We start from the raw sequence: 13,639 nt of genomic DNA on the forward strand, positions 1-13,639 counted from the left end.
ACCTAGAGAGGACGTTGGCGTTTTGGTTTTGTTTTTTCTTTTCCCCTCCTTGCCGCCCTTCAGCTCCTTCTAAATATCCGCTGCTTCTGCAAGGAAAATAAAGAAAAAAAAAAAAAAAAAAAGGAAAAAAACCCCACCACGACTTGATTTCCAAGGTTCCCCCAGTGAGTCAGCCCTAAGCGCAGAGCCCTGCGTGTCTTTGCCGGCGTGTTGCATCCTTGTCATCATTTCTAGCCCCCTCCCCTCCTCGGTTCTCCTCCCACGTCGAAAAAATGATAAGGGGATGGTTGCCGGAGCCTGCTTTCGGTTTTTAAATAAACCCCAACAGCTTGGCTTTCGGGGGAGTGGGGGCTTTTTTTTTTTTTTTTTTTTGCACGGGCGTTTTATGAATGAAACCGCCCGGCTGAGTTGGGAGTAACATCCCAGCCCTGAAAAGTCGGAAAAACTGGCGAAATCCCGGCGGGGAGCGGAGGGAGGGAGGCGGCGGTGAGATGGGCTCCGAGCGGCGGCGGCGGCGGCGGCTCCCCCCGGGGCGGGCGGCGGGGGCTCAGCCCCGGCGGGGCGGGCGGTGCTGAGCCAGCCCCGGGCAGGCTGCGAGCTCCCCTCCCCGGCTTTCGGGAGGCTCCTCCTGGCCACGGAACGAAGAAGTCGGTGCCCATGCGGGTGCGCGAGTGGAAAAAATTAAAAAAAAAAAAAAAAAATCTCCCCAAACCCGAGGATTTCAGAACATTTCGCGGAGTAAGTGAAAAGTGTTTTTGCGGCGGGGGAAAAAAAAAATAAATCTAAAATAAACTACTTAAGGGGGGGGGGGGCGATCTTTCAGCCCCACGCTTTCATGCCGTGCTCAATCGGCTTTTTGAAACTGCGGATCCTTTGAGACAGAGAGGGAGAGAGAAGCAAAAATCCCTATTTGTAACTAAAACACACTGCAACCTGGAAGGCTGGCAGAATAAACCTATTGTGGAGCTGAAACGCGCCGGGATATACAAGCAAAAATCCCCCAGAGTACCACTGTTTGCGAAAAGGTAATTGCTAAGTGAAAATATTTCCAAGTTTTCGCTTTTTTTAACTTTCGACTTTGCGATTTGTTTGCATGCCGAAAAGAGAAGACGCAAAAAAAAGCCTTTTCCCCCCCCCCAGCCCCTCTGAAACCTAAAAGATAAAATTACTGGAACTAAAAATAAAGCAGTGGTTAAAAGCCTCCCCCACCCTCTCCAATCTCCCACCCCTTCCACCCCTCTCTCGCCTTCTCCCTCCCTCCCTCTCTCTCTCTCCCTTTTTCTGTGTGTTTGCGTTTGACAAAGAAATTATTTGAACTTCCCACTGCCTCATAAAAAGGAAACAGAAGAGCAGTTTTGACATATGGATGTGATTTTTTCTGCTCTGAGACAGATGCACACGGAAAACAAACAGCACCAGGGGCTGCAGCTCTGAAGGGAGCGAAGTTGCTCCGCTTCACATGGGCTCCTCGGCTGCGTTTAGGGAGCTGCCCAGATCTCCAGCCATGAGAAAACGAAGCAAAGGACCGGGGTTTCTTGTCATGTGCCTTTCTGGCTAAAACTGTGGAAACAAACAAACAATCAAACAAACACAAATTCTGGAGGGGGGGGGGACGGGAGGGAAGGAGAAGGAGAAATCATCTGCAATCGGAGCGCTGGAAGACCTCTCGTCCTCCTACTTCCCTGAGCGAGCTTGGATGCTGGAAGAAGCCTCTTGGATATGGGATCATATCTGGTTTATCACAGTCTGGGTTTGATCCTCTGCTGCTCCGTATTGAGTTCGGTCTACGCTCTGGTGAGTCCCTCAATCTTTTCCCTTCGCATTCTTGAACGATCTGCGCGGCTGTTTCCTTGATGAGTAATTTACTGTATCAAGGATTGAGAAGGCAGAGCGCTGGGGGGTTTTTTTCAGCCCAGTGGTTTATTTCGCTGGCAGATAGTGTGTGCAGTTGGTCTCAAGAGCTGCTGCACCAGATGAAATTAAAATGTCTGTGCTTCCCCAAGAGTTTGAATCACTTTTAAACCCCTCCGGACAGGAACGCGTGCAGTTTGACAGGGCTCTGGGGTAAGCGCTTGGGGGATAATTTAAAAGACACCTACGGGCAAAGGGCAATTTTTCCTTTTCTTTTTCTTTTTCTTTTTTTTTATCCAGCCCCCTCCCCAAGACAACAAATTCAATTTAAATTCAATATCTTCTTAATCTGCAAATCTGTTTAATCTCAGCGAAACAGTGCCTTCCTCTTTGGGATTAAATTCAGAGAGGACCATGGAGTGCAGGGCTTGCAGACAGTTTACACTCAGGAGCATGAAAGTAGTATTAACCCTTTGCTTTCTGGCGCTGTTTTCACCTGTTCCTGCACACACTGAGGCAGAATATCTTTACAGAGATAGCCAAAAGGGCTCAAGTCTGTCAAAACTGTCCTGATGGTGGTGATGGGGAATGGGCTAAGATCTACAGACCCCACCTCTGCAGCCCCAACTGGTCTCCAAAGCGCTTCTGCAGCAGCGAAGGGAAATGTCATACAGAATCGGCCACCAGGTAGTAACCCAGAGATGGGCACCACCACTGCTGGCCATTTCTTGGTGCCTTCTGGTGTAGGAAGGGGCACAGCCACCACCTAAAGCGGTGTCTGCTTTCCGTGAGGGATGGAGATGTGTTTGACAGGGAGTGGGCTCACCCTGACCCTGGCTCCAGCCAGGTCCTCCCTGACCCTCCAGGATCCATCACCCTGGGCTCTGTCCCCTGGGTTTGGTAGGGACTGCTTGGGACCTTGTGCAGGGCTGGTAGAGGGGGTATTATTTCCCCCACACATCCAGTGTCGTGCTAGAGGGAAACATCTCATCAATAAATGAGAAGAAACATCCCCTTGGAAAACAGTCATCGTTGCAGTCCATCCCTGTCTTGCTCTATCTCTAAGCACAAATAAACCTAGCAAAACCCAAAGAAAATTGGGGAAATTGGGAGGACCACTTGCAGATCTGTTGAGGTTTTAGTGACAGTTGAGGTTTCTCCTCTGTTCTGGAGTTAGATTAGCATCTCCATGACCATGTCTGGGACCATATCATGATAGGGTAGGTCCTGTAGCACCTGCTACCCTCCACCCTCACAGCCCTGCTGCCGCTGAAGTCAGGACCAAAATTCCTGCTAGCTTTGGTGTCTCTGTTGGTACCGGGGAAACTCAGGTTCGTGAAACAGCCAGATTGGAGCTCGGCAAACTTCAGGACCCAGAAAAGACAGGCAAGGCTGCTGAGTGTGTCTCCAGTCCCATTCCTGGTTTACTCCCCTTTCCCAGTACATTCTGGTACCTCCAGAAGGTGCAGAGGACCAGCCAGTGAACCAAGTGTCAGCTGTCTCATGTTCGCAGTGGGTATTTTATTTTTGATACCCCCATCACAACATACACTTTCAGATCACAAGGGATCTGCTCAGCAGCGCTGGCAGGCATCAGGGGCTCGGGGCTGGAGCAGCGGAGTGTGCCCCGGGCACCGGCTCAGGACAAGCTGGACCTGGGCATAAATCAGGAATAGCTTTGCCAGAATCACAGAGAGGCAAGAAAGCAAGGAAATTTGTTGGGAAGGGCTAGGTGAGGAATGCACAAGAGTATTTGCTCTGTTGCGTTTCCAAAAGCCTGATCCCCTCCTGTACTGACTTAGGGTCCTGCCGCTAGAAACCCCATTCGGTTTAATTAGGCCCAGGCTGAAGTGCATGTTTCAGACACTTCTCTTGCTTTTCAAACCCACTATTGACAGCTGAAGGAGTTGCCAGAAGGTTTGAAATGTTGTCCTGACAATTCAGAGGCTGCAGAGATGTTGTGTGTGCCTTCTGGCATCCACTTAGGTAGAATAAGAAGGTCAGCCCCACGTCATCCCACTGTACAACAACTTGCGAGGCAGGGAACAACGTGCAAGGTGCCTAGAGCCTGAATTTTTTTTTTTTTTTTTGCTGTTGTTTCTTTCCCAAACTAACTTGATTTTTAAATGAACTCTGAAACCATGGAATAGTATTGACTGCATGTTTCAGCGCAGTGATGTCTTGGTAGGTACACTATAAGAAGGGTCGTATATATACTTGATATTTGGCTAGCGGACCTGAGTGTGTTTTATGTGACTTCAGTAGAAGTCACCAAGTGCCTCTCTCCTAGAAGCAACGAGCAAAAATCAATGAGGGTAGCTGCAAAAGGATGGGGATGCAAGGACTTAAATTTAGAAACAGGCTCTGTGGCAGCTTTGGGCTAAGCTAAAAGTGGTACCCGATCTTTCAGTCCCCCAGCAGAGCAGAGCAAAGCTCTGCTGTGGGGTTTGAGTCAGGAGGATTCCTGCAGACTGAGGCAGCCGACTGCTCAGAGCTTCAGGGCACAATTCATCTATCTGAGGCTGGAAGACTTGAATCTTGAGAGCCATGGCCCTGACTGCTGGGCTTTTTGCAGCCCGGTTGCTCTGCATCTGAGAGTTGGTGATGCTGAGATCGGGCAGAGCATGAGGCATCCTAAATCTGAAGCTGTCACTCCTGTTGTTCCTTTTGTCAGCGGGCAAAGATGATAATAAAGGCGGGTTTTGCAGCAAGAGTGGTGAAGCAGGGACAGCAAATGGTTTCTTTGATTGTCTGTGTCACTGGTACATCATGGGGCAGGATGCAGGCAGCTGAATCACATCTCCGCAGCATGCAGGCTGCATGTCCCTGCATTAAAAGTAAACCACAGTGCGAAATTCAGCACACGGGAAAATGCTGTGGGAGTGGGTCCTCTCAGAGTTAAAAGTGTCTGTGCAGAAATCGTGGCCCCACCATGAGCCTGAGGCCACGCAAAATCCATAGCGAGATCAGCATCCCTGCCCTGAGCTTTTGAGGGGCAGCTGGGAAGGACAGGCAGCTGTCTTTGATGTGGGGTGAAGTACTGGGTGAAGCTCTGCTGTCCTCCAGCTCTCCTGGCAATCCAGAAAAGTCCTTCCCCGGCATTTCCCTGGGAATATCATGATTAACACCTGCCTAAACATCAAGGGGAATTTTGCTTGTCCACTGAGCACTTTGTGCCTGAAATCTGGCAGGGTGAGGGGGTAAATTTGGGTTAATTTTGCTATTTTGTCCAAGGTCCAGGGAAGCAAGATTGGTCTGAGCCAGATAGCCCTGCAAACATGGGCTTGAAAAAAGATGTGTGCGAAAGGAACTTTAAAAGTAGGGTCTGACATCAGCAAATTATGGGAGAAGTTAAGATGTAGGCACTATGATTTTATCTGAAAGGCGCTGCCAGAGCTCCTTGCAGAAAAACCTCCCCATGTCCCCCCTCCCAGCAGAAAGCCCCAGGGTTTGCTCTGCTGGCCCCTTTGGTTTTCCCTCAGTTTCCTTCTCTTGCCAGTCTCAGCCTGGCAGCCCCCCAACCCAGTTGTCACTGGAGGAGATATTCTGCATCATCATCATCATCATCAGAAGCCACCAGCCTCCTGCAGGGCTTTGGATCAGAATAGCTCCATTTCGGGTATCAGCCTGAGCCAGCTGAGCTCAACATGACCCTGGGAAGGGGGTCCGCATGGGGTATGAAATGGGTAGCAAAAGGGACCTCCGCTTTTCTGTGGGGATTTTGCCTTTTAGCAGTGCTCGGTGCCTTGCAGAAGGTGCTGGGCGTTAGGGGGATGCATTTTAGCAGCAGGGCAGTCTCAACTCCTTTCTGTTTGCTGCAGCCTGTGGTTCCCCAGCCCTGGCCCCACTCAGGCTGCTGGGGCAACGCTGAAGTTTCCCTCTGATTTTGCAGAGAAGCTGTAGCAATCCCCCAGAAATTCAAGGGGTGTCAGGAGGGGATTTGGAGCCCTTTCTTGCAGGCATAACCCAAAACAGGGACAAGATCGGCCAGGTCACCTGCAGAAGGCTCCCAGCCCCTATTCCCAAGGGAGCTGCATCCACACCAGCATTGCTGTTAATCTCCAGTGGGAAGGTCCGGTAAAAATCAGCAAAACTCTTATTCACACCAAAGTGATTCTGGGGTCACCGACGAGCCGAGATCCCAGTGCTCAGGCAGAAAAGCAGCTGGATTAAGGAGGTGCTGGTCAGTGTTTTGCTTCTTGACTTGTCTCTTGTCGTTCCTCTGATCAGACCCACATCTTCATGGATCTGGAAAGGATTTGAAGTTGAATAATTTATAGCTGGAAGGGAAAGATAATCATATTCTGCCTCAGCATACGGCCTGTAATAAAAAGAATAATAATAATAAAATAATCCTGTATAGAGATCCTGCAAATCCCAACAAGCTGTCTAACTTCATTAAATAAAGACAGGCTCCAAGTGCAGGGAAACAATGTCTGAAATGTTCTGTTCTCCGCACACGCTTGGGAGCGCGCCCGTCCCTGCCCCGTGTATTTATGAAAGATACGATTTTTGTTATTGTACTTCATGATTAGCAGATATCCCTGGACTCTAAAATACTCAACCGCAAAATATAAAGCAAACAAGCCTCCGCGTCAGGGTAATGCATGGGCTGTGATTTCATCCCATGCAAGCCAAAAAAAGTTCAGCTGCCTGGTGGCAAGTCTGACCTGAGCAGGCTGAGTTTGGTGTCAGCTCCTTGCATCGGGAAGAGGAAAAGCAACAGGACAACTGTGCGCACAGGGGGGTCAAGGCTGGAGGAAATGAAATCTGAGGTACGTCTTTCAGGTCCAGGCAGTTGTTGTTTGGTTTCTGGCCTCCTAGAAATAGCCCCGGAGCAGTGCTTTGAGATCAGTGGGATTATTCCAGCTAGGGTGGTGTGTCTGCAGTCCTTGCAAGGGGTACCCCCAGCCCAGACATCTCAAGCAGAGACAGCTGCTGCCCCTGCCACCGCCACCCTGCGCTCCCACGTCCCTTTGAAAAATGATGCTGAGAGTCTGAGAGTTGTCCCACAGCTGTGTGTCTCGTACCGTCTCTTTTCCTGGGCTGGGTATACTGATAAGGGACTCTCCTAGGGTGTAAAAATGCTGGCCAGAGGATTTCCCTCTGCTTGGGAAATGCACCGCTCAGCCCCTTGATCAAATTCAGTTGAAATCAGTCCTTAGTTTGGAGAGTTATTTGGGGCACAGACACCACATTAATCACCCTAAAACCCCTAAATCACAGCTGTTACCACACAGCCGCCGACCATACGGTGTGGGATGAGGTGGTAAAGCACCTCTCCTGGCACGGAGATACAGGGCTGGGGAAATCCTGCTCCCTGAAGTTGGTAGCAGAACTATGGCTCCAGCTAAACCCTGCAGTCATTGAATTTCCTTTGTGCCTATAGACAAGGAGGAGGGAATAGCAGAGCCAGACTACAGCTGCCTCTGACTTAAATGCTTCCCAGGAACTTGTCCTCATTGCTACCGAGCAGCTCAGTCCTCATCCTGCACCGCTGGGAGAGGGCGATGAAGTCCAGTATGTATTTAGGTACTCACTAGACTGGGCAGCTCTCCGATCCCCACGGCTCTTGCTGAGCTCGCCTCAGCCATTTCAGCTCTGATCGCTCCAAAACTCCTCACCCTCTGACACTATCAAGATGAAAGGGAGAAGCCAGCAGGGATCCCCCTCCCTTTCGGATGGACTGTTTCTCTGCAAAAGGGCAAGCGTAGAGGGGTTTCTCTGCCTGCTCAGCTCCCGCCATAAGTGAAGTTTTAGTATCTCTCAATTACAACAACAACAACAAAAAAAACAACCCAAGAAAATGTGTTCCTTAGGACAAGCCCTGACCAAAAGGAAGAACTCAACAGGATCAACCTGTGTTAAAGATTAGACGATATCAAAGATATTTTGCCCCAACATGGAGAATTCGCTTTCTCCCTTTGCATCCACTTGGCTGTTATAATTTGGCTATCCTGACCCATAACACGTCTAACTTCAGCTGGCCTTGCAAGAGCTGGTATGCTAAAGATGATCTTTGTGTTGTACCTTTCACGATGCAGCAATAAAAAAATTACACTTGGGGCTGAAACGCAGCCAGCAGGATACCTGCTGGGTCAGACGGAGCTTTGCTGTCTTGTGTCATGGGAAGAAAACACCCTAACTCTGCTAGGTGTACTTGGCTTGGCATTAACCCCTTAATTTCCACTGAGGCCAGGTTGACCCTTGCCAGAGGGGCTCTGTGTTTTAGAGTTTTCCTTTCCCATCAGAGGCTTAGCTTGAATTGACTTCCAGATACCTGATTTTCAAGAATGGAGAATTTTGGACTGTTGGCTCCCTCTTATCAGGTCATACTTTGATCCTCCTGTAACACAAATTCCTCTGACAGCATTCAGGTGATGGTTCAGTTGTTGAAATCTTCTGCAAGGCTGGCCTGTCTTTCTGGCCACATGTTTTTCCCTTTACCCAGCAAAGCAGAAAGTGGACTTCTCTACCCCTTTTCCCTCTCACCCTGCCAGCACCCCTGATTCAAGGCATTTCAGCAGCACAGGGATTGTGTTCCTGTCTCCCTGCTTTCCTCCTGACTATGTGCACCCCACCATGAGCTGATTCAGCTCACTGAGCTGGCACCAAACTAATCCAAGATGGAAAAAAGAAAATAAATGTAGGAGAAGGTTTGTTGCTGGGTCAGTGAATGGCATCTGCACAACAAAGGCTCAGATGTGTCCCCGAGACACGTGAGGGAGAGATTGGGTCACAGAAGTGGGGACAAGAAGGGATGAGTGACCAGCAACGTGTGCAGGTTCGCCCTGCTGCCATGGTTGTACAGTCATGTTACTCTGGCATAAAGCCCCCCAAAATCCTCCTTTTGACAGACTCCTGGTCCTTGGCAATAAACACACATAGAGCAACATGAGCCATGGGGCCACAGCTGAGCTTATCATAGGCTCCGTGCTACCTCTGAACCTCCCCTCCATCAGCCACACCATCTGATCATTAGCACACTTCTTGGCAGACTTTTCATCTGAGCAGATGAGTCCTGTAGATAGTGCCAAGTGATGGTTCAGGATAACACAGGTCAGGGGGATTGGATGTGACCACACTTTTTTTAGGGAAAAAAATGAGTTTAGGCTTGTAAACATGAGGTGTGCTGTGCCGCTTGGCATCAGGGCCAGAAGAAAGAACCCAGCCCTTGTATTTAGCAATACAGACATTAACAAGGACTTCCAAGACTCAAAAGTGGCCCAGACAAGCTGAGATACAACACAGTTGGTACCTACTTACCTGCTTTCTGGTCTGTTGCTTGCAGGGACAGTGTCAGGGTCAGGCCAAACCATTCCTCCTATGTCCAAGTGGAAGAAGAGGTTGAGCCAGGCAGGACTAGGCAGCACGGCCATCCTGCCCTAGCCCACCTCTCTGACTCTATCAAAGTGCAGAACAAATGAGCCTTCAAAGTCCAAAGGTGTTTGGTGTCTTTCAGTCTCTCCACTGTAACGACCTCAAGTATCAGCCATCTGTCAGTTAAGGGCAGCTCATCAAAAGGAGACTTGGCCTCTGGAAAAAGACCTCCTCCTAGATCAGTGTCTGGGGCAAGGGCTGGAGACAGGAGTTGCTGTCTCAGCACCCAAGGCAGGCTGGTTATCTCGTTTTTCACATGGCTGCCCTGTTGCTAATCAGGGTTTCTCGATGTTATCTTTACTTCAGTCTCCCTTCCCCTCTCTCCAGGCATTTCAGTGTATTTATCTGCTTGGTCTTGCCACATGAGAGCAAGCAGCAGCCTCTATTGCATCTGTAAAGGCAGGTTTGAAAGTCACTGGGCGTCCTTAGAAAACCTTCTCTTCCCTTCGCTGAACTTTGGCTTGGGACCTAAATGTTTTTTTTTCTGTATGTTTTAACAGAGAAGTAGGTGGTATGCAAAACCTAGCTCATGCCTGCCATGGGTTAAGGGATGAGGCACTTTGTGAGGAGCAGCAGATGGTAGGGAACTACATCTCTTGGACACATAGCAGAGGACAAATTATGAATTAAGTAAGTGAGACTCAGTGGCACTTTGGGGACTCTGCCACTGTTTAGGACCACCAGCAAGTTATTTAATCATCATCTCCTTGCCTTGATTTATCCACCTGGTTTATACTCCTTGGGCACTCAAGGGAGCGCAGCATCCCAGGAGAGCCCTGAGCCCATCCCGTACACTAAGCACAGGAATGGTGCTGGTAGAAGACACGCAGTGTGACATTTCTTAGCTCAGGAAGAAGAGGAGGGTTTCAGAAGCTGGAGGCACCCTGGCCCTGCTCTGCCCAGGAAGGCTGGGACTGCTGGACCCGGGACCATCGTTTGAACCTAATTTTATTCACACTTTCCTGCACAGTGTTGTTCCCCTGCTCTGTCTCCCCATCATGATGACAGCCTGCTGTCTTTTCTGTCACTGGCTTTGGCCTTTCTTTCACAAGGCTAGGGAGAAAGAAATCAGCATTTTTTGCCAACCTGGAAGGCACATGGAGCTGCATTCAGACCACTCCCTGTAGGCACGTTGAAGCCCAGCAAAAGATAAGGCTGACTGACTCATACACCCAGACCATGTTACTACAGCTTCCCTTGCCTGCAAGACCCGAGAATGGTCTCTTAACCCCCTTTATTTAGTGACACAGTGAGGCCAAGGGCTCCTGAGATGGCTCAGCTGTAGGAAACCATAGGATGACTTGCAGAGTAATTAATTCATTGATTTTGTGAATTAAAACACGGTAGGCAATGCCTGATCAACGCCAGGCCCAAATAGCCAGTAGCCTCTTTTGTTTTGCAAAGATACAAATCAAATTCCAAAATTCCGTGAAACCATTGGACTGATTTCCATGAACTTCACATGCTATTTCCATCTATCCCACTTTTATTGCCTAAACCCCTGCCTCGCCTCAATGTTACCTTGACTTTCTTCTCGACTCCTACATCCCAAACCACTTCTCCTTTCAGACATTGAGCAATCAGGGTTAAAGTAGCTTTGAGACACCGGCTATGGCAAGTGGTTGCAAGGAAATGACCTGTTTCTCCTGGCCACACTTGAAGAGTAAGATCAATAAAGCAATATTACGTAGCATATCTATTTTGTGGTTAGCAATTTCACTCAGCTTAGTAAAAATACAGCAAAAAAAAATTAAAATAAAAATGGGAGGGAGCTGATAAGAGGTGGGACTGCTAAGAGGCAACCAACATGTAGAGCTTCAAAAGCTAGAATTGCTGGCTTAACAAGAGCTTACAAAGCCTTTTAACATCGCAGAGTTGATATCCCTGAAATTTTCTCTGAGCTTGTGTTTTCTTCCAGTGCCCTCAAGGTTACACTGACTGCACTGCTTGCTCTAAAATGGCCTCTTCAGTAAGGAAAGGAGACCAGGAGTTGAGATTTAGCTCTCCCATTGACTTTCTGTGTGTTTTCAGGTATTTCTTGCTCTATATGTGCAGCAAAGGCACAGAAGACGTGTGGGGAGTGAAGGTAGCCTCTGTGTATTCGGAAACGTGATTTATTTTTATTGTTCTTCCCAGAAAAGGATAAAAGAGAGATGGCTTAATAGGAACTGAGGTAGAAACATTTTCCCAGCCTAAATAGCCATCATTCCTAAAACACACACCAGTAGGTGGTCAGAGGGTCTGATGCACTGTATGTAATGCAGACATGGTTTGTTTTCACTTGTGCTAAATTACCAGGACTGTTTACCCAGGCTAGCCACTGGACAGGGACAAAGCAGGATAGGGCTGATTTCCCTTCCTTGGCTTTAGATGTCAGCAACGGGTGCTCGTGCATCTCAGAGCTGCCCCATATCCTCAAGGGACCCGCTCAGCTGCATGGCATCCCGCCACAGATCATCTGTGACAGCACCCCACAGAACCTGGGTGGGCCTCGAGGTCTTATTTCCTCAGCTGACAAAGACACAGGATTTGTACAAAACTGTTATGTGTGCGTGTATATACAAGAGAGCGTGCGGGTATAACTGTACGGCTCTGACTCATGACATAGCATTGTTAAACAGTCTCGGAGCATCCCACCATATGATCCCACTGCAGAGTACGAGCTTCATTTCCAATTCATTTCCCACCATGACTGGTGTTTCTCCGTCAGCCTTTCACCACCACAATGAAGCATGTTTGTTGTTTTTTTTTGTTTCATTCCTGGGATTAGATTTTCTCTGTGATTTGCCTTAACCTCATCATAGAAACCACAAAGCTCAAGGGGCCAGAGCCTTCTGCTGGTGTAAATCAGTGATGTTCCTGTGGGGTGCAGAAGAGCCAAGAGAGTCTCATCTGATGTCAATCAGTGTCACTGCAGGGAAATAAGGAGGGAGACAGAAGGTAAATTGGAGAAACCCAACTGGCACAGACTGGCCCTGGGTTGCATCTGGATGGAAAGGGAGAAGATGCTGCAAATTGAGAGATCTGGGTCAGATGACAAGCCCGCAGTTTCCAGATGCTTCTCCAAACCATGTTCGGCCATGCTTCAGTAGCTTCTTTTGTGGCTGGCTGCCTTGTGCAATGAATGCCTTCTTGAAAGCATTTAAACAAGAGCAATTTTTGGGGGATCTGAAAGGAGGGAATGTCGCTCTTGTTTCTGGCTATGGTGGCGATGGGGAAGGATGATAAGCATGCTGGCAGGCTGGATTCTTCAAACCACAGGACAGGGCTGGATTCAGCTGTGGAATTGGGTCCATTCTTAGAGGATGCCAAATCATAATGTTTGAATCTATGAGATTTGAGCAAATTTAGCATCAGTGTTTAAAGCAGCTTGTGCAATAGATGATTGCTTTTTCTTCTCTCCTATCCAAGTTTTTACATTGATTTTTCCCTTGCACCCCTTGGTGTCATTGACAACGTCGGTATGATCAACAAATTGAACTTTAAGTGCCTTTTGCATATGTTTTGTAGAACTGGAAGTGGTAAATCATGCCATTCAAAGTCACAGCTACTGTGTACTCTTAATTTACTCTGTCACCAGCAAAAGATGACTCAGGCTTGTGGAGGAGCAGGGGGAGGGAAGTGTGCTTCAGCTGGTGAAAATGGAGCAGAGTCAGCCCTTGTTTTGCACCCAGGTAAGGATCTGGCCCTGGTTCTGTGCCAAAAAGTCTGAACACAAAGAGGATCTCCGTAGAGGCCAATGCGGGCACGTGCTTGGCTGACCTGACTCAGCACTTCCCGGGGTGATACGGGCTCTGAGTTACCCAGATAAGCAGAACAGTTGCCATGCCAAAGGGTGAACTGACTGCCACCCCGTGAACAGAGCTGGGTGGAGGAGAGGCCTGAGGTGGAGCAGGAGCAGGCAGCCCAGCCCTTGCAGCCTGCCTAGGTGGATGCCTGCATCCTTCCATTTGCCACTTTTCCTGTTTCTGCTGACACGGAGATGAATCACCCATCTCTCCTGTAATTGCAATGCAGCCAAATCTGCTGCATAATAGCCGTCAGCATTGTTGCTGGGGGGATGCATGGGTGAGAGTCCATAGGGTATGCACAGAGACCTAGTAGACCTGGGCATGCAACTCCTTTTCCAGCCTGGTGTCTACTCTGCTGACAGTGCCAGCCTTCATTATCAGCACTGTTAGTCCTCCAGAAGAACCAATTACGCATTGTCTCACTGCTGTGGCAGTAGCCTTTGCTTCTCTTCTGACTTTCCTTATTCATCACTTTGCCTTTGCCTCTTGGTAGCATGATTGTTTCTTATCCTACGGCTGGTCCTAAGCCCCCAGCTTTCAAAATGGACATCTAAAATGAAATGGAAGGGAAGAATACTCCATTGGGAAATACCTCCTTAGGGTTCAGAGTTAACATG

The 13,639-nt window shown here is 48.8% G+C and overlaps 1 protein-coding gene across 7 annotated transcripts in view; it reads left to right on the forward strand.

Moving 5' to 3' along the window:
• The first annotated feature begins 1,656 nt into the window (after positions 1 to 1,656).
• The window catches only part of PTH1R (parathyroid hormone 1 receptor), a 152,020-nt gene continuing 140,037 nt past the window's right edge, over positions 1,657 to 13,639 (forward strand). For 6 of the 7 annotated variants that reach the window (XM_087732126.1, XM_087732117.1, XM_087732103.1 and 3 more), the window contains exon 1: positions 1,657 to 1,794. In XM_087732126.1, the coding sequence (XP_087588252.1) occupies positions 1,720 to 1,794 (75 nt within the window). In that variant the 5' untranslated portion in view covers positions 1,657 to 1,719. Of the gene's footprint in view, positions 1,795 to 2,384; positions 2,539 to 13,639 lie in introns of all 7 variants that reach the window. The other variant, XM_087732152.1, reaches the window with a different exon arrangement.

This window comes from Nipponia nippon, unplaced genomic scaffold, assembly GCF_047370975.1.
Source record: "Nipponia nippon isolate SJK-2023a ecotype South Korea unplaced genomic scaffold, ASM4737097v1 scaffold_1, whole genome shotgun sequence".
Lineage (NCBI taxonomy): Eukaryota > Metazoa > Chordata > Aves > Pelecaniformes > Threskiornithidae > Nipponia > Nipponia nippon.